At 39.7% G+C, this 22158-nt stretch overlaps 1 protein-coding gene across 1 annotated transcript in view; it reads right to left on the bottom strand.

The window, feature by feature from the left end:
- The window catches only part of PTPN13 (protein tyrosine phosphatase non-receptor type 13), a 188933-nt gene that overhangs the window by 121210 nt on the left and 45565 nt on the right, over positions 1–22158 (bottom strand). Inside the window, exon 3 of the mRNA XM_058667102.1 lies at positions 1566–1744. Coding sequence (XP_058523085.1) covers positions 1566–1744 — 179 coding nt within the window. The remainder of the gene's footprint in view (positions 1–1565; positions 1745–22158) is intronic.

Raw genomic sequence — 22158 nt, 5'->3', positions numbered from 1 at the left:
TCATTCACATTTGCTTTACAACACAATATATATTTGCCCAATTTTTTCACAGCTTTGATTGTAAAATTAGTGTTTATTCTGAAGTATTTGACGTTGCAATAGTCAGACTGGATCTTTTTCGTTTCTTCCTTACTCTCATTCTTTTTCTTTCTCTGTCTCTCCTTTCTCTCTCACCTGCCTGCCTGCCTTCCTTCCTTCCTCCCTCCCTTCGTGGGAGGAGTGACTCCAGAAGTGGCCCTGAAGGCCCCCTTCATTTTGGACTCTGTACTGTTTTAAATATCTGCTCCCCCTAGGTCGGCTTCCTTAAGTTTCGCACACTTTTCAGGTTTAAATTTTTTTGTCTGCCAATGTGCTGTAACTTTGTAACCCTGTTCCCACTAATCTCCTAGTCATGGAGCCATACCTGACAACTCCACCCACCAATGCCTTGTGGCCCCTCCCCCAATCCCCGCCCACCTACTAATCCCCTGCAGCTACAACACTCTCATCTACCAATCCCTCATAGTCATCCTCATCCACTTCCTCTTCCTCCCTCACTTCCCCCTCTTGCCCCCTACCCATGTAGCCCCTTCGCCACCCAGCCATTCCCCTGGTCATTCCCTTGTCCTCCATTGTCTTGCCCCCTTTTCCTTTCCTGCAGCCCTCTCCTGCCCCCGTGGCAGGAGATGTTTCCCATTTTGCTCTCTCCCCTCCACCTCGGCTCCTGTTCTTCCTTGCTGGAATAAGAGAACCTCTTAGGTACCTTGCTGTCTGGTATTCTGACTTATGGTGGCAAACTTAATGCTGAAAAGAGCACTTAACTTTGATGAAAGAGTGAACCCATCCTTCCTTTTAGTGCCTGAGTTAGAGGGAGATACAGACAGAGGTCTTCCATCTGCTGGTTCACTCCACGTGTAGTCATACTGGGTCAGAACTGAGCCTCAACAGATTCCCATGTAATCTTGATCTCTCCAAGTGATCCCCTTTGGCAAACTTAACCTTCAAAATCACAAATCACATTATATCCTGGTCCTATTCCCCAGGCTCACATTAGCTGCAGTTGGACCTGACTGAAATCTAGGGGTGGGCACTCAATCCCCATGCCCCACTTGAGAGTCGGGGATCCTTGAATCATCATCTGCAGTGCATTAGGAAGAAGGTAGAACTGGAGGCAAAGCCAGAACTGAAACCCGGGCATTCTGATGTGGGGTATGCCATCATATGGAATGCGCTTAACAACTGCATCAAATACCTGCCCTTCATTTTGCCATGAATTATAGATTGCTCTACAGACAGGGTCAGCTTTCTGGTTACTTTTGCATTTTCCTCACAAACAGTATTTTATACACAGGAGGCATTGGACAAGTATCTGGAAACATGAATTAAAAGTGGAACATTTTTATCATTTTTTTTCTCAGATTCAGAACCTTTTATAGAAGTGTTTAGAATTTGTAAATATAGACTTGTTGGAACACATGGTTGTTTTAAATTTGATGGATCTGTTCAGAAGACTGAGGTAGGGTTAAGTCCACAGTCTTTACTTGCCCCTCCCCGACCAAAACAAACAAAAAGGCTCTAACAGTTACCTTTTCCACATCTGAGAGAGAAGTTAGGGATTGATTTTGAAGAACCTCTGGTGCAGTGAATGCTCGAAGATCCTGATTGGAAATATTCTCGTCAGTAAATGACACACTACCAGATGGCAGCAACAGAAGAGACCAGGGAGAAATGATGAAGCCAAGGGCAGCAGGATCAGTGATGCTGACTGGTTTGTAATTGTGCCAGGAAAAAAAAGGAAATAAAAGAGAAAAACAATTAATTATAATCAGAGGAACCAGGGATCACTTAAGTAGGTATCGCGTGCATTCATGTAAATATAGATACACAGTTATACCACATCAACATGCTACACAAAAAAGAATAAACTTCACATAAATGCAACTGTAAGCATTTTTAAATTGTTTTTCATGATACAGTTCCACAGGCTCAGGGCTTGCCCCTTCCATCCTCTGTGTTTGCCCTCCCTCCACTGTCTTCCCCTATATTATTACAGTAGTATAGTCCTTCTGCAACAGTCACAAGCCCATCATTCTGAACTGGAAGCATTTTTAATAACAAAGCCTTGATTTAGCTTAATTTTCTAAAATCTGGATGGTGGACAGATTGCAGAAGCTAGAAATAGAAATAGAAAACTTTCAATGTCAGTCATAAGAATCAAACTTGACTCAAATATTTTATCATAGTAATATGTATATATATATATAGATAATGATCAGTAGTTATTAACTTTTTTGGGGGTCATGGATTCCTTTGAGAAACTGGTGAAGGTTATGTTTTCTCTTTTAAAAAGACACTGCTCCTAAACACAAAACTGTATACAAAGCTTCACACACACATTATGGCTGCAACATGGCCACTCTTAGGGTAAAATAGCTTCAATGACTCAACCAACACAGTTAATAATCATATGTTTATTACTTTCTTTTTTAGGGGGCAAAACAGTAACATTACACACAGCTGGCAGAGACATGATGCTGATATATTACTCTCAGTGTTTATAAACAACATCAAAATGAAAAAGAAATAGTTTTAAATACCACTTAACTCCACAGCTACTTGAGAAGCTGGGTTGTGCTTGGAGGACCACCCCATATCCAGTTTTCTGACCTGGTTTATTTTCATCTGTGAAACCTGGTCTTGGCCCCTATGGCTTGAAAGTCCCAGGAAGGCAAGTTTACCACTAAGGTGGCTGGAATCTTGCTAGCTGAAAGGATGAGTGTTTAAGTTCACAGCTGGCTAGAGGGCTTCTTTGTAGGAACCATGAAAATGCTTGAAGTTGAAACCGGAGGTGACAAGAGGCTAATGGGGCAGAGAGATTGAGGGGCCTGGGGTTGAACAAGAGTGGGGCTGCTGGATGAGAGGCTCTCAGCTGAATCAGTGTTCCTCCTGCACACTGTGGGGCTCCCCTCAGGACAGTAGTACCCTACCCACATAACAATAGTAGTCATAGATCTGATGGAAGAAACTTTCAGTAGCTTCCAGAACCAGAAGAGAGGGTTTAGAAGAATCCTTGAGCAGGTCTAGGAGTTCCAATGGAGCATACTGTTGATCTTCATGGTTTATGTTACAGGTCTCTTTGTGACTATTGCAAAAACAAGCACTACAAAATATAGGAATATAAAACCCAGACTGTGAAGCATAATTTCCTTCCTAAAAGATGACATCCAAAATCTTGCTATTTCATGTATTTAAGCATTTTAAGAACAACCCAAAATGAACTCCTTTCAAATGATCAATCCGATAATCACTAGGAGACAAATCAGGAAGCCAATACACCACAATCAGGCCTGAGATGATGACGGGCTACAACCACAGTGGTCACATTAGAGAAGATGCAAAGCTGTAGGAAACTGGACATATTTTAGAGGTACTGATAACACAACTTCCTGACAGACTGGCTATGGGATGAGAGAAAGGCAGGAATCTGGGTGATACCAAGGTTGTAATCTGAGTAATCAGAATAATGTGTGTCATCAACTAAGCCGCAGAAGACTACAGACAGCACAGGGTGCTGAGGTGGAAGCTGGGAGGTAGTGACAATATTTAGAACTTCAATTTGGGAACAAATAAAATTAAGGTAGATCAGATATGCAAATGGTATAACAAATAGAAAGTGGACCTGGAGTATGGAAAATAAAATCAGAACTGAAGATACATTTTGGGAGACATTTGTCTAAGACAATTAAAAATTTGACCACTTGGAGCTGGCACTGTGGTACTGTGCATGAAACTGTTGCCTACAATGACAGTATCCTGTATGGGCACCGGTTTCTGTCCTGGCATTCCACTCCTGATCCAGCTCCCTGGTAATGCACCTGAGAAAGCAACAGAAGATGGGTCAAGTGTTTAAACTTCTGCAACCCATGTGGGAGACTCCAGTGAAGCTCCTGCCTTTTGGACTTGGGCTGGCACAGCCCCAGCCACTGCAGCCATTTGAGGAGGGCCCAGCAGATGAAGGATCTGTCTCTTGCTCTGTGTGTATGTGTGTTTATATTATTTATATTTATACACACATATACATACATGTTTTGTGTTGTCTTTAAATATTTCCCAAAGTGTATACATATCTCTCTCTACACACACAAACACATATAAATATAACTGCCTTTCACAAATAGTATTTAAAAGACAAGACTTGGGGGACCAGTGCCATGCCATAGTAAGTTAAGTTTACTCCTGTGGTACCAACATCCCATATCGGCATCAGTTCTAGTTCCAGCTGTTTCACTTCTGGTTCAGCTCCTTACTTGTGGCCTGGAAAAGCAGTGGAAGATGGCTCACATCCTTGGGCCCCTGTACCCAGGTTGGAGACCCAGAAGACAATCCTGGTTCCTGAACAGCTCAACCCCGGCTGCTGAAGCCATTTGGGGAGTAAATCAATGGAAGGAAGATCTCTCTTTATCTCCCCTCTGTCTCTGTAGCTCTGCCCTTCAAATAAAAATAAATTTTTACAAAAATATAAGACTTGATAACCACACAAACGACTTAAGAAATGACATTTAGGGTATTTAAATATTAAGATGGACGATTTTGGGTCTAGTGTGGTGGCACAGACAACTAATCTTCCACCCATGGCAGCAGCAACCCATATGGGTAGTGATTGAAATTTCAGCACTCCTATTCTGATGCAGCTCCCTGCTAGTGGCCTGGGAAGGCATCAGAGGATGATTCAAGGCCTTGGAGCCCTCCACCCATGCGGGAGACCTGGAAAAGGCTCCTGGCTTCAAATAGGCCCAGCTCTGGCCTTTGCAGCCATTTAGGGAGTAAGCCAGTATATGTAGGAGCTTTCTCTGTCTTTCCTTCTTTGTTTAACTTTGACTTTCAAATAAAATAAATAAAGTCTTTAAAAAAGACTGACAGTTCTTTCCCAATCTTTCTTTGTTGGGCACATAGATAAGTATGCTACTGTATTCTCCCCCTGTTACTTGTTTCTCTCAGCATCATCAATTTACATCCCATTATCTTTTTTTTTTTAAGATTTATTTATTTTATTTTTTTTTTTTTAAGATTTTATTATTATTGGAAAGCCGGATATACAGAGAGGAGGAGAGACAGAGAGGAAGATCTTCCATCCGATGTTTCACTCCCCAAGTGAGCCACAACGGGCCGGTGCGTGCCGATCCGATGCCAGGACCAGGAACCTCTTCCGGGTCTCCCACACGGGTGCAGTGTCCCAATGCATTGGGCCGTCCTCAACTGCTTTCCCAGGCCACAAGCAGGGAGCTGGATGGGAAGTGGAGCTGCCGGGATTAGAACCGGCGCCCATATGGGATCCCGGGGCTTTCAAGGCGAGGACTTTAGCCGCTAGGCCACGCCGCCGGGCCCAAGATTTATTTTTATTACAAAGTCAGATATACAGAGAGAGGAGGAGAGACAGAGAGGAAGATCTTCCGTCCGATGATTCACTCCCCAAGTGAGCCGCAACAGGCCGGTGCGCGCCAATCCGGTGCTGGGAACCAGGAACCTCTTCCAGGTCTCCCACACGGGTGCAGGGTCTCAAAGCATTGGGCCGTCCTCAACTGCTTTCCCAGGCCACAAGCAGGGAGCTGGATGGGAAGTGGAGCTGCCGGGATTAGAACCGGTGCCCACATGGAATCCCAGGGCTTTCAAGGCGAGGACTTTAGCCGCTAGGCCACACCGCCAGGCCCACATCCCATTATCTTAATTAAGCCTTTCCATCCAGTTCCCTAGTACTGAGTAGAAGATACTAGGAGGCTGAAATTCTAACTCTCATGATTAACTCCTAACAGCTCTATATGAGGAACAAAATGACCACTTCTGATATGCCTGTTACCATTTTGAATGCTTAAATTATTGGGTAACCACATCTGACCCAAGAACCTGAATGTCACATGGAACCCAAATACTATGTCCTCTTTTGCCATCCTGGATCCTGGTGTCTAACCTGCCCAGAAAAGTGCTAGCTATTCTCCTCCTCCTCTTTCCCCTTTGGCAACAGACAGACCCTGACCTCTTCCCAACATGGCAGCAACAACTGGAAACCATTAATGATGAAAGTAATCCACAATTGCTCACTATTTTTCAGTTATCAGAGGATTTATCAATGTCCTAGTACAACCAAGATCAGTAAAAGTATTATTACACTGGCCAGAACAGTATATTTTAATTTTTGCTTTACTCAATTGGTTTTCACTGAACATTTAAGGTATGTAATGATTTTACACACTAAATAAACTACTACAGTTTCCCCAACATTACAAGTCATCTGTGAATTTGGTCTAATGCACTATTTGGGAGATGAAATATAGGAAAGACAAAATAGCTAAGAAACAGATACAAAAGGAAGCATCAGTGACAATAAGATTACTTAAACTACAATGAAGAGAAAATTAATGTCTTTTTTTATATATGTGCCCTTTTAAAATTGCCGAGATTTGACCAGGGCTAATGGTAGGTTTTCAAAAAGAAGAAACAGCCAAGACAAAGGCATGTGGTCATGAAATTATTAAGTTCACACAGCAACAGTGAGGATTTTAGGCAGAAGAATTGTGGGGGATCACAATGAGAAACAGAAATACCGAGGTGAGTCATACTTTGCTTGCTAAAAAACACACAGAAACATCACAAATATTTTCAAGTGAGATTTTCAACTGTTTTGTAATACAGCTAAAGCAACTGTAACAACAAAGTACACCACTGTCAACTTCCCAAAATACACACATTATAGTTAAATACTGGATCCTTGAGAAAACACAGTCAAACCACAAGTGTATTTTAAAATAATTGTAAGGGTTATGCAAACCTATAATGAGGAATGGAGAGTTGTGGCTACAATCAGCCTTTAATTCACTCTCCTTGTCCAACTAAAGGGAAGGAATTTATAGCAAATGTATTTGACATTCTTCAAAGGGTGCTCACAAAAGAATATTTTTAAATGAGATCCTGGAAGCTTGTAATTTTGTGTTATGTCAGTTGTGCACTGATTGTACTTAAGACCTCTGTTATGAAAGAGCAAATCTGATATGAACTAGTTCCAGTAGCCAAATTGCTCTATTTATAGACTTTTACCAACATTCCACTTCTTCCACAGAAGAAGTTAAACACAATGTCATGAAGCTAGAGACAGAGTTAGAAATAAGCAGAAATTTGAGATGCAAAGAAATATCTGAGTTCTTCCATGGTTCTCTTAAACTAAGACTCACGGGTCACTCCACATTCATACATTTTTTTCCCCCTGCTGAGAGTTCTTGCCATTTCCTTCTGATTATTCCTATCATTTTAAAACTGTCTCTTACAACACTAAATATCAGGGATATTCTCATAAATGGATAACAAGCATTTTAAGTATACTAGAAAATCATCTTGAAAAGTTGACCAGCATTGACATTGTTTAGACCTGAAGAATCCCTTTGCCTTTTCAAGCAGAAGAAATTGTAGTTTTCCTGTTTTGTATATCAGCGTGCTGGGCAGAAATCTACATGGAGGCTATTGTTCTTTTAAAATTTCCTGTATTTATTTGAAAGGCAGAGCTACAGAGAGCTCTTTCATCTGCTAAATGGTTGCAATTACCAGGGCTGGGCCAGGTCGAAGCCAGGAGTCAGGAGCTTCCTCTAGGTCTCCCCAGTGGGTGGCAGAAGCCCACGAACAGGGCCATATTCTGCTGCTTTCCTAGGCACATTATCACAGAGACGGATCAGAAGTGGAGCAAGCAGGACTCTAAGCAACGTCCATTAGGATGCTGATGCTGCAGGCTGTGGTCCAACCTACTATGCTCCAACACTGGCTGCAAGGGCAATGTTTTAAACTCTGAAGGACTTGATGCTGCATTACAGTTCTCTCAAAAATTCAATTTATATGTAAATACATACCTGTGTGTCTATGTATGTTTCCCCCTCTATAGACAGACACACACACACACACACACACACAGAGTTGAATCAATCATTTGGCATAGCTTAGTACACAGGTCAGAAAAAAATGATTTAGATTAATTCAGCTGTATTTTAAACATTTTCTTGATAAAATTCTGTGAGAGATTATTTAAGGTTCATTGGAACTTATAGTACAAACTATTAAGTAGTCCTCGAACAGAAACTGTTAACACTGTTTTGCTGCTGCTTTCAAAAACCTCAGTTCCTCTAGCATAAAACATAGAAAATATGTTTTTGAAATTAAAATTGTACAAATGATTGAAGTTGAGATATGTACTAACATAAATTATACATTTTATGTCATGTAAGTGTTTGTTCTATGGCCAACCACTCAACAACAGTTAGTAAACCCCCATGAGCTTTTGATTCTCCAGAGCTTTAACTTTGGTATGTTAAGTTCCAGAACTTGCTAATCACCTAAATCCCTAAACACACCTAGGAGTTATGGAGGACAGCAGAGAAACTGTTACTTTTTCATTCTTTTTAATATCTGACTTCATTAATGTAGTTGTAGCCTGATTTAATTACGCAAACAGAACAGAAAAGGGGTCAGAATCCCTAGGTTCAAATCCTGGATTTGATATGTACAGCTCACACTATGTTCTTAAGTTAGCTTCTCTGTGCCTGATTGGAACAAAAAATTTTTAAAAGCTTTATTAATTATCATTATCATTATTATTTATTTGAAAGGCAGATTTGCAGAGAGAATGAGTGACAGAGATATCTTCCATCTTCCTGGTTTGGAAGAGGCATATTGTTCTAACTTTTCTTTACTATAGAAGATTTTTATTTCATTTTCAAAGACAAAGGAAAGCTTTGCTGGGGAAGTCATCCTGGGCTGACAATTATTTGCTTTTAGAATCTGGAATATGTCACTCAATTCTCTTCTGGCCTGTAGAGTTTCCAGTGAGAGGTCTCCTGTGAGTTTAATTGGCATTCCTCTATATGTCAATTGACTTTTTTCATGTGCACATTTAAGGATCTTTCCGTTATGTTTGATGGAAGAGAGCTTGATGATCATGTGTCATGATGAAGACTGCTTTTGGTCAAGCAGTCTTGACCAAACTCCCAACTGCTGTTGGGAGTTCTGTGATCTCCTGGATATAATTCCCCAATTCTTTCTACAGATTAGGGAACTTTTTTTTTATTTCATTCAAAACATTTTTAATCCCAGCTTCTCTTTCTGCACCTTCTGGGACTCCCATAACTCTTACATTTGGCCTTTTAATAGTGTCTTTCAATTCTTGAACACTTTTTTTTTTTTTTTGCTTGACACAGCTCTGCTTAAAGCTTTTTGATTACCATTGTGAAAAAATATCTTCCAATTCTGAGATACTTTCTTCTGCCTTCTTCATTCTATTATTGTGACTTTCCACTCAAGTTTTTTGGTAAGATTTATATTATTTTTATTGGAAATCCAGATATACAGAGAGGAGGAGACAGACAGGAAGATCTTCCATCTGATGATTTACTGACCGCAACGGTTGGTGCTGTGCCGATGATCTAAAGCCAGGAGCCAGGAGCCAGGAACCTCCTCTAGGTCTCCCACATGGGTGCAGGGTCCCAAGGCTTTGGGCCATCCTCCACTGCTTTCCCAGGCCACAGGCAGGGAGCTGGATGGGAAGTGGTGTTGCTGGGATTAGAACCGGTGCCCATACGGGATCCTGGCTGCTAGGCCACTGTGCCGGGCCCTCCACTTAAGTTTTAATTTGCTGTATTGCATCCTTCATTTCCAATAATCTATCTTGATTTTTTTTCAGTTGCTATTGCCTGTGTGACATATTCCTTAAATTCCTGCATGTGCTTCTTGTTGTTGATAAGAAGCTTTGTAAAGAGTTTTCTGAATTTGGTATCTATCTCTGATTTTCTCAATGTCTTCCTCAGTTAACTCTGAGGTTGGCACAGACTCCTTTGCAGGGGAGTCTACAGTAATGTTCATTGTGCCTTTGTCTCTTCTTTTGTTCTTGGTCATTGTACTTTTGGTTAGCAGATTCTTCTCCTTGGGGCAGGTTTCTAAGCTGTGTCACCCACAGGTCTGCAATTTGATTTTACTTATTGCAGTTGGTACATGGCTCCTTGTTTGCAGTTACTTGTGCCACTCCCTCCAGTAAGTTCCATGTCTGGATTCTTATGTTAGATTTCCACCATGGTCTTTGTAGCCCCAGCTCCCGGCTCACCACTCTCCACCACCTGTGAAACTGTGCTGAAGCTGCACCGTTGTCTGTACAAGCTTTCTCTCCCTTCTGGTTGAAGTAAGTCCTAGGATAGGGAGACACCAGGTGTCCTATATAGCTAGGTTGTTGTTGGTGCTGATCTTGCCAGAACCTGTTGGCCATTAAGTTTGAGGGCCACATGGACCTATTTTGAGTCTTAAGATGCCAGAGTTAGTATTATTTTCCCTGTGGAACTAGTGCAACACACTGAGCACAGGGAGTTTGCCCCTGCTCAGCACATGTGCAGCTCACTGTTGTCCCTGCAGTTTCAAAACCTTTGCTACACTGTACAAAATGGCACCTAATGTGTCACTTGTGGAGTTCTTGATGTGCTGTCCATTGGATCTGGGGGCTACCTGGACCTATTTTTGGTAGAACCTGTAGGATGCCACATCACTGCAATTCACTGAGTCCAAAATTAGTTAGCTCCTAGCTTAGTGCATTAGCAATCCTTTCCCATAGCCTTTACCTCACTACACAAGATGGTATTCAATTTGGCTCTACTGGGGGTTCGTGCTGTGAAATCCACCCTGTTCCTGCACTGCCTGTTTGGGATCTGCAACTCTGTCTCTGTTTCTGCAGGATGAGCAGTTCTTTGTCTAGGTTCACTTTCCAAGTTCTCTGCGAACTCCCCTTCCCATCTGGTTGCTGGTGGAGTTCTGGCTGCTTGTGCTGTTCAGATTCACTGCTGGCTGAATGCTACTGGAATATCTCACCACTGCAACACCACCCCATTATTTTTGCTGCTTTCTTGTATCCTTCAGTCTCCAGGTGCCTCTCTGCCATTGTTCTGTCCTCTCCTATTTCCTGGAATGTGCCCTCTCTGCTTCACCCTGGCTAATGTTTCTCTGTCTGTTTAAACGAGTCCTCACCTTATTCCATATCTTGATTCTCCTGCAAAATTAAAATATTTTTAAAGCTTTATTTGTTGTTTTATTTGAAAAGCAAAGTTACAAAGAGAGAGGGAGAGATGAAAGATCTTTCATCCACTGGCTCACTCCCCAAATGATCACAACAGACAGAACTGGGCTGGTCCAAAGGTGGGAGCCAAGAGCTTCTGAGTGTCTCACATAGGTGGCAGAGGTTCAGTCAATTGGGTCGTCCTCTGCTACTTTTCCAGGCCATTAGCAGGGAGCTGGATAGGAAATGGAGCAGCCAGAACTCGAAACAGTGCCAATTTGGGATGCATATGCTGCAGGTGCAGGCTCAGCCTGCCATGCTATGTGACTGGCGTCTATTCCTTGATGAGGACAGTTGGCCACCTTAAAAACTGGTTGTTTGGAATGACCAGACAAAAGCAAGCTGCTTGTCCAAACCACAACCACTGGAATCTTGAGACGGCTTCTGATGAATTAGGCTCCTACTATTTTGCTTTGCTTTGTTATTATGTGCAAGATTCTTGAGGTAATTCCAGAACTGTGCAATTTGGTAATAAAACACTAATGAGATCTGAGATTAGCAAATGATATACACAGGCAACCTACACCAGTATAACCAAATTGGTTATTATTATCAGAAGTAATAGGGCTTAAATAGTTGGATAGTGTGGATGAGGGAAGAATTTTTCCTGAGAATTTGGCTTCTATTTCAGCAAGTTTCTTTGCTCATTTAATTCAAACAGCATCAAAGAAAGAACAGATCCTTTCATTTTTAAAAATTATTTACTTGAAAGACAGAGTTCAAGAGGGAGAGACAGACAGAAAGAAATCTCCCATTTACTGATTCATATCCTAAATATGGCTCCAACAGCTGGGTCTGGGCCAGACCAGAGCCAAGAGCCAAGAACTCCATCTGTGTCTCCCATTTAGCAGGCACAGGCTCAAGGACGTGGGCCATATTCTGTTGCTTTGCCAGGCACATTAGCAAAGAGATGGTTTGGCAGTGGAACAAGCAAGACTTGTACCAGGGCTCAGATAGGGGATGCTGGCATTACAGGTTGTGACTTAACCCACTGCACAACTGTGTCAGGTCCAGCTTTTGTCTCCTCCTTTCTGAGAAACCTGCCAATTTTATTCCTTTACATACAACTTGGTCCTCTTGTATTCTTTCTTCCTCGACTTGTTCATCCATCAACCTTGTTTATTCACATTATCAATACAACTGTATTCCTTCAAGTTATATCCTAAAATACTGAACACAATTCTTTTTGGGATACTGGTTTCACAAATTTCTTTTGAAATCTAAGTTGTTTAAGGCTAGAAACTACGAATTTCCTGAAGATCAAGCACAATGGCATTCATTAACATATTTGAAACATTGGAAAACTGGATTTGCTCATAATTTCAATTCTCGATCAAATAACCCACAATCTTGTCTTGCTTTGCTATTACAGTAACTCATGAATTTAGTCTTTGCTAGTCACATACACAACAAAGGTTACTGTGCAGTTTCATTATGAAAGACAGCAAACTTTTCTTTCAATTTTCAAATACATTTTGAAATTACTCACAGAACTCTGAGAATTCACAGAGTAATGCTTTAAGTCTTTTTACTCCCTACTCCCATTTTCATTATATTTTCAAATGTGATTGAAAGTAACTGTCAGTTTGCCAGTCTTGTTCATCTGAGTTTACTGGAGCAAATCTATTTATAAAGCATTTGATTTTAGCAGTTTGGGGCAATGAAGAAATTAACAGGTCTTCCATCGCTTAAACCAGTAAAAATTTTTGTGTAAATTTCAGAACTGTGGTACAGGATTCTGCACAGTTTTTAAAAGCGTTTCCTGGTATTTCAGATGTGCATAACAAACTACCCTACTCACAGACAAGAGCAAGTGACTGCCCCTCTTAGGGCATTAAAATGGTGCTGCAGCTCCATTAAGTTCTTTCTCGTTCTGCACCACTTCTAAGTCAAATAACCCACATTAAATACAATGTAAGATAGTATTAAGAATTCCTATCCTTCTTTGGTGCTTTAAAATTACTTCTGTAGACATAGAGCTAGAAATAAGATATTTCACAACACATGATGTCACAAGTAATGATTTTATCCAAGTAATATTAAAACAATTGTATTAGAGAAGCAAAATAACTATCAGAAATAATTTTAATTAGAAATGAGCTATCTAAATAACTCTTCTCTAGTTATATAAAAAAAATCTGAGTATATGGCTCCAAAACTGAGGATACCACTGGTTTTTAGAAATCAATTTCCCTTTCCATTAATGGATTTCAGGATAAGTTACCCCCAAAATATGGCACTCGGGGCGCCAATGGCACTGGGGAAAGCTCACTGGCTGCCCAGGGGCAAGCTTGTGGAGATTTGGTTTACGGGCTTTCAGGGATCTGGCGATGGCACAGGCTGGAGAATATGGGGGCCTGGGTCTCACATTCAGGATTGGTGGTCTGACGATGGAATTCATGTGTCAGAGCTGGGCCTCCTCAGTGGAATAGATACAGCAGTGGATAGCTGGCCAAGCTGATATGGTAGCCCACTGGGGCCTGCAGAAAACTTCTGGCACCATAGCAGAGGAAGGAGGACAGAACAACTAACTACCCCACTCAAACCACGACAGCAAATATCTGGGAGATTCTAAGTATCAACTATGTAAACAAAAGGACATTGGAAGGGGCTTTACAGTCTTGGATCAGCGGGACTGACAGCATTTAAAAACTAGTGGGCAGAACCCTTGGAGCATTTGCCATTTCGGGAACCATGGGTTGATATGGCATGGCGTTCCCCAACCCTGGGTACTGGAGCAGTTGGAAGGCTGGGTATTGCTTATCCTCTTAAGTTCCTCCTCCCAGATACAGGCAGCAGAAGCAGAATTTCTCTGGGGAACATTTGAATTTTGAGAATAAAACTATCCCATATATATGTAAAATGGTCTACAGATGTCTAAACAATTTGCTTAACTATGGTTTCATTTTATTCTTTATATTTTTAATTTTAAAACATTTTAATTAATTTATTTGAAAGAATTGCAGAGCTACAAAGGGAGACAAAGAGAGAGAGGGAGACCTCCCATTTACTGGCTTATTCTCTATATGGCAGCAAAAGTCATAAGGGATGCTTGCCTCACAGATGGCTTAACATCCTTCTTCATGATGCTGGGCTCAATGTGGTTTCTTTCTAAAACCACAACAATTGTATCTTGTTTGACAATTCTATTTAGGCAGCTATAAAAAAGTCACTCATGAATAACCAAGTCTATTTAAAAATATGATTTTGTGGCAGCTCAGTTTTGTCTACACAGTTTTGGAAGGAAGTACTGTATTTCTGCTACCATCCTAGCACTTCAGTTGCCACCTTACATTTTTCCAGACGAAAATAACTGATAAGACAATTAGCAAAAGAAATAAATGTTATGATGAAAGTCTTCAATAATGCAACAGGGTTTTTCAATATTTTTTTTTTTATCAAGTACAAACCTTCAAAGGAAAAGAGATCCTGTTCTTCCATCTGTCTGATCTGCATAGAATCAGAGGGATATTCTACAGAAGTAGAAGGATATGAAAGCAGTCACTTCATTATACCTTCATGAATCTGGTGTTTACACAAAGGCAAAAAAGCCAACGATACTGAGGGGAACTGATATTTATTTCATTGTTTTGAGAACTGGATGAAAAGGTCAATAAAGATTAGTATATATTTTTAGTTTCCAGAAGGGGATAATGTATATATTATTTTATATTATATTAAATATATAAAATATTTCAGCAAGGAACTAGCTTTGTTACATGAGCACAAAACTCCAAATACAAAAACAATTTTCCAAATCGTTAGACAATCTCTGTCATTGCTTTGGTATTGCCTCCTTGCTTCTCAAACAGAAGGGAGCAAGAGAGGATTGCTAGGATGGTAAGCTATTTCATGCAAAAAAAAAAAAAAAAAAAGGAAAAGAAATAGTATGCACTTGCTATAAAATGTTAACTATAATATATATCACCCCAAGAGAGCAAAAGAAAAATCCATTTGTTATCAAATGGCACAAAGTATTAAACTCCAGTTTAATATCATCCGTACTTGAGAAAAGAAACTAAGGATTATAACATACCTTTTTAAAATTACATTTATCATCAAGGATGAGACTAGAGAGCTGACTTGCAGCAACTGTCCCCTCTAAATACATGTACCTTAATGTCTGCTTAGAACACACAAATTAAAAATAATTTCAAATTAATTTTGAGAGTAAAACTATCCTGCCTGTATGTAAAATGGTCTATAGATGTCTTAACTGAGTATATCAAAATAGCATATTTGTAAAAAAAAGGGCATGGTTTACTCCAAGTGATTCATACATTATTAATTTTCAGAATGCTAGATATTAAATTTACCTTCATGCTTTATAGTTTGCTTCCAAAGAACAACTGGAGTAATTTATCTAGTTCAAACACATTTAACTTGAAGGACCTATTAATTCTGAACTTACAAATGCACATCAAGATGTAACATGTCGAAGAAAACTGATACGCCCTCTTAATCAACAGTTTTGATTGTAGATAATGAGGAATGTAATAGAACAGGAGTAGTTAGAATCTAGTATTTTAAAAGCTGCACACCAAAGTTTACTCCAAAGACTTAATAAATAAGAACTTTGTATATTTCCTATAAAGTCTTGGTAGAAACTCACAAAGACAAGTTGCACATTGTTTCCCTTCCTAATTAGGGATTGTATTATTCTCTCCTGATCCTATTAGATTACAAATTTGATATTTTCTTTTTGTTTTGTGATTATCCTCACGATTCTTCATGGTATTTGACTTACACAGACTCAAATGATATACAATGATATTCTATCATTTTCATGAACAGAATCCAACTCTTACATTGCTTTTACTCCTATCACCCATACCAGACTTACGCTTTTTATAACGTTTTTAATATAAAAATTTATTTACTTTCCGCCATAACACAGATTTACAAGCAAAGGGGATTATTGATGTTTTATATAGTTTGTGATTGTTTAGACACTTAATTTTTCACTATCATTCTTCCTTGAAACTTTTTTCCTTCCTTCTGGTTTATATCTCCTTCCTGAACATATTTTAGTAAATTCTCCACGGAGAGTTTGTTGACAGTAAGTACTCTCTGATTGCATACGGGAATGTTTTTGTTTTGACTTTAACCTTGAACCACAGTTTAGCAAGGTATCAAATTATATCTGTATTCTCTAAAACAATACCAGTTAGCTAATGTGATTTTTAAAAACCTGCAATATATCCGTGACAATTTAGGAATGAAACTTTGCATTTATTTTTAAAATGAATACTTAAGCAGTATTGGGAAATTTCAGTTTTTAAAAAGAACTAAGGCAGGTAAATTCACGTTTTTCATCAGTGTATTTTATGAAATTTAGATATTCTTTTAGGAATTTATTCTATTTATTTATTTGAAAGGAAAAGTGACAGAAACTGAAAGAAACGAAACACCTTTCCACCCACTGACTGGTTCACTCTCCAACTGGCTACAACAGGATAGGACCCTGAAACTCTATCTGGAGCCTCCATTTGGGTGGCAGGTGCTTAAGCACTTGGGTCATCCCCTACTGCTTTGCCAGATGCATTAGCAGAGAGTGGCACTGGAAGAGGAACAGCTAGAATTGTAACTGGTGCTCTGATATGGGACGCCAGCATCACAAATGGCAGTTTAAGCTCAACACAACGCAGACCCCTGAAATCTAAATTTTTTTTTAAATGAAACTTGTGGTCTGAATTGAAATGTGCATCAGTGGTTTTGATGACACTGTATCAAAGAGCACACAATATCTTATTAACTTATTCATACTGATCACATATTGAAATAATATTTAATATATTATAATAAATAAAATGATCAAAAATGATTCTATTTTATTTTTAATGTGGCTTCCATCTTTATGGCACATTTTTGTTTTACAGTGCTATTCTAGATTGAGTTATTTTTTTGATAATTTAAAATTTTTTACAATTATTATTGAGAACCTCATAGCAGTTTTACGATTCTATTTTAATGAGTTCAGTAGTTTTAGAATCTATGTATTTCTACTAAAGTCCAATTTTGTTGTTGTGAATTGCTGCACTTGGCTCCTTCAGGCCTTTCTACTTAGCTAGCAGATAGCCATCTTTCGTCCTTACATACTCTCCAGTGTGTCTGTGTCCTACTTTCCTGTTCTTATGAGGACAGCTGTCACACTGGGTTAGGATCCTCCCTAACAACATGATTATAACTTTATTATCTCTTTAAAAGTCCTATTAAGAATAAATTGTATTCTTATTTAGAATATAGCTACATGTTGTTTTAGAATATTTAGAACACACTTATATGCTTTTATAGACGTGCTTTATAAATTTTCACAGTGCCTTTAACTTTTCTTATTTTTTTTATTCTTTTATATCTTGTCAGTTTAATATGCTGATTCAATAAACTAATTAGATATCCTTACTATATAACCAGTATTAGAATTAGAGACAGTTTTTTAAAGGTGGGCAATTTTCTGTTTGGTCTGCAAATGAACTTTTGATTTTAAAAAGCATTTGATAAGAAAACATTTTCCTCTTAAAAATAGTTTCACGGGCCCAGCAGCGTGGCCTAGCGGCTTGAGACCTCGCCTTGAACGCCCCGGGATCCCATATGGGCGCCGGTTCTAATCCCGGCAGCTCCACTTCCCATCCAGCTCCCTGCCTGTGGCCTGGGAAAGCAGTCGAGGACGGCCCAAAGCTTTGGGACCCTGCACCCGCGTGGGAGCCCCGGAAGAGGTTCCTGGTTCCCGGCATCGGATCGGCGCAGCACCGGCCCATTGCGGCTCACTTGGGGAGTGAATCATCGGATGGAAGATCTTCCTCTCTGTCTCTCCTCCTCTCTGTATATCTGACTTTGTAATAAAAAATAAATCTTTAAAAAAAAATAGTTTCACATTAAGAATGGCAAAGCTCAATGTTAAAATATTAACAAATGTAAAAATATTTATATTCACTTTATTGTAGTTTTAATTAAGAACTGACATAAAATAATTGCACATATCAGATGAGTGCAATCTGTCTGATCTATGAATATGATTTATCTCAATCAAGATAACATATATACCCATCACCCCCAAGTTTTCCTATTTTCTTTTTTACCCCCAGCTTCCTGTGCTTTCTTACTTCCCTCACCACTACCATCTTTGTCAAAAATCAGCTTATATATTTTTTAGAATTTTAGGTTAATTTTAGTATAAATTTTAATTTCTTCACTCAATGTCATTATTTTAAAATTAATCTACTTTGCTTCATATGTCAATAATTCACTCTTTTTGACTTCATGGTATTTCATTATAGGGATATACTGCAAGGTGTTTATCCAATCACCCGTTGATAGGCATTTAAACTGTTTCTGATTGTTGGCTACAACAAGTGAATCAGCTATGAACTTTTACATACAAGCCATTGTATAGACATGAGTATATTTATTTTGGGGAGGTAAGCACTTTTAATTGTAAATATGGCAGGTGTACATTTAACTTTTTTTCATACTCCTGGTTTTCTTTTCTTTTTTTAAAATTTTAATTCTTTTAATTATTATCATTTTATGATACAGTTCTATAGGCCCTGGGATTTCCGTTACCCTCTCCGCAAGTCCCTCCCTCCTCACTGAGTTCCTCTATATCATTACTATAGTACGTTCTTCCTACACAGTCACATGTCCATCATTGTGGGTATGGACAATGGTAGAGAGTTCAGCATGCTATTGTCAATATATAGTAAACAGCTTCATTGGGACTCCATCTTTGTCTGGAAGTAGAGATGCATACTGCAATGCATCCTCACATCTGGTTATGATAGTCTCCGTTACACAGTTACTATACATCCCCTTAAATGAAAAGCCACAAAACAAAATCAACAACAGGAAGAAAAATAGAAATTTACAATGCCATGAAGTCAAATTACATGCTGCTAGGCATGACAGTCTACATTACACAATCATTATATATCTCCTTAAATGAAAAGCCACAAAACAAGATCAACAACTAGAAGAAAAAAAATTATTGACACCATGAAGTTAAATAACATGCTACTGAGTGACTAATGCGTCGCTGAAGAAATGAAAAAGAAAATCAAGAACTTAGTTGAAAAAATGATGCTACTGTATGATCTACGAGTCATTGAATGATTTAATCTGAAGAAAGTGTTTTGAAAAGGTGAAACTAACAAAAAAAAAATCAAAATCAGATACAGTTTCCGCTGATTTTTGTAGGTGAAATGTGTCTCTTCGAGACAACAAATAGACGGGTTTTGCTTTTTAATCCAGTCTACTAATCTATGATGTTTGATTGATGAGTTTAAGCTATTTACATTCATGGCTAATATGAATGGTTGGTAATTTGGTCCTGTCATTTTAGCAATGGATTGCTCATTGATTTAGTCTTCTGTTGTTATTTTACTGGGTTGTTGCACTTGCCTTTGGTTTTGGTGGGTGTTATTCCTTATCTCTGTGAAGAGAACATCTTGAAGTATCATTCGTAGGGCAGGTTTGGAAGAGGCATATTCTTTTAACTTTTCTTTACTATGGAAAAATATTAATTCATTTTCAAAGACAAAAGAAAGCTTTGCTGGGGAAGTCATCCTGGGCTGACAATTATTTGCTTTTAGAATCTGGAATATGTCACTCCACTCTCTTCTGGCCTGTAAAGTTTCCTGTGAGTTTAACTGACATTCCTTTATGTGTCAGTTGATTTTTTTCACACTCACATCTAAGGATCTATTGGCTGAAGAGAGCTTGATGATCATGTGTCATGGTGAAGATCACTTTTGGTCAAGCCTGTTAGGAGTTCTGTGCCCCTCCTGGATGTTGCTTCCTGGTTTTTTCTCTAGATTAGAGAAATTTTCCCTCATTACTTCATTAAATACATTTTTAAACCCAGCTTCTGTTTCTGCACCTTCTGGGGCTCCCATAACTATTATATTAGGCCTCTTAATAGTGTCTTTCAATTCTTGAATACTTTTTTTGACCTGATCCAGCTCTGCTTTAGGCTTTTTGTCAGTTTCCCTCTAGTGACAGGAAATATCTTCTAATTTTGAGATTCTTTCTTCTGCTTCTTTCATTCTATTTTAGAGACTCTCCATTGTATTTTTAATTTGCTCCACTGTATTCTTCATTTCTGATATATCAGCTTTGATTTGATTCATTTCCAGTGTGACATATTCCTTGAATTCCTTGAATGCCTGCTTTACGTGCTTCTCACTGTTGATAAGAAGTTTTATAACAAATGTTTTGAATTCTGTGTGCCCCATTTTCTCAATGTCTTCCTCAGTTAACTCTGAGGTTGGCACAGACTCCTTTGCAAGGGAGTCTACAATAATGTTCATTGTGCCTTTGTCTCTTGTTTTGTTCTTTTTTTTTTTTTTAAAGATTTTATTATTATTGGAAAGCTGGAGATACAGAAAGGAGGAGAGACAGAGAGGAAGATCTTCCATCGATGTTTTACTCCCCAAGTGAGCCGCAACAGGCCGGTGCTGCGCCGATCCGATGCTGGGAACCAGGAACCTCTTCCGGGTCTCCCACGCGGGTGCAGGGTCCCAAAGCATTGGGCCGTCCTCGACTGCTTTCCCAGGCCACAGGCAGGGAGCTGGATGGGAAGTGGAGCTGCCGGGATTAGAACCGGCGCCCATATGGGATCCCGGGGCGTTCAAAGCAAGGACTTTAGCTGCTAGGCCACACCGCCAGGCCCATCTTCTTTTGTTCTTGGTCATTGTACTTCTGGTTAGCAGATTCTTCTTCTTGGGGCAGGTTTCTAAGCTGTGTCACCCACAGGTCTGCAATTTGATTTTACTTATTGCAGTTGGTACATGGCTCCTTGTTTGCAGTCACTTGTGCCACTCCCTCCAGTAAGTTCCATGTCTGGATTCTTATGTTAGATTTCCACCATGGTCTCTGTAGCCCCAGCTCCTGGCTCACCACTCTCCACCACCTGTGAAACTGTGCTGAAGCTGCACCGTTGTCTGTACAAGCTTTCTCTCCCTTCTGGTTGAAGTTAGTCCTAGGATAGGGAGACACCAGGTGTCCTATATAGCTAGGTTGTTGTTGGTGCTGATCTTGCCAGAACCTGTTGGCCATTAAGTCTGAGGGCCACATGGACCTATTTTGAGTCTTAAGATGCCAGAGTCGGTATTATTTTCCCTGTGGGACCAGTTCAATGCCCAACTCAGTGCATTCGCAGCTCACTGTTGTCCCTGCAGTCTTAAATTATTTGCCACACTGTAAGAAATAGTGCTTGATGTGTTACTACTAGAGTTCTTTATCAGCTGGCTGTCAGGTCTGACGGCTGTCCTGACTTATCTTGGGTGGAACCTGTAGGATGCCATGTTGTTGCAGTCCGCTGAGCTAGAAATGATTTCACTCTCAGCTCAGTGCATGTGCAGTACTGTCCATAGCCCTTGCCTCCTTAAACAACATGGCACCTGATACGGCTCTAGGGGGTGGACTGGGTTGTGAAATCCACCCTGTTCCTGCACTGCCTGTCTGGGATCTGCAACTCTGTCTCTGCTCCTAGTCAGATCAAACAAACCAGCAGGATGAGCAGCTCTTCGTCTGGATTCACCTCCGGAGCTCCCCTTGTGAAAGCCTCTTTCCATCTGCTTGCTGGTGTAGTTCCAGCTGCTGGTGCAATTCGAATCTCCACTCACTGAATTAAGCTGGGGTATCAGTCACTGCAACACCACACTGTTATGTCTGCTGCTCTCCTGTGTCTGTCAGTCTCTGGGTACCTCTCTGCTGTTGGTCTGTCCTCTCCTATTTCCTGGAATGTGCCCTTTCTGGTTCACACTGGCTAATATTTCTCCATCTGTTTAAATGTATCCTTATCCTATTCCACCATCTTGATTCTCCTTACATTTAACTTTTTATGAAACTGTTTACCAGATAAACTGTATCATTTTACACTCTTACCAGCAAAGCCTGAAAGTTCTAACTCCTTTTGAACTTTGCCAACTACTGGTATCGTCAGTCTTTTAAATTTTAGACATTGCAATAGATGTGCAGTAGTATCTCTGTAATTTTAATGTGTATCTTCTTGACAACTGTGAGATCAAGTCTTACGCAAGCTCTACTAATTTTTT

Source organism: Ochotona princeps, chromosome 7 (assembly GCF_030435755.1).
Source record: "Ochotona princeps isolate mOchPri1 chromosome 7, mOchPri1.hap1, whole genome shotgun sequence".
NCBI lineage: Eukaryota > Metazoa > Chordata > Mammalia > Lagomorpha > Ochotonidae > Ochotona > Ochotona princeps.
Note: the sequence above shows the minus strand (reverse complement) of the source record. Positions and strands in the feature narration are given on the sequence as shown.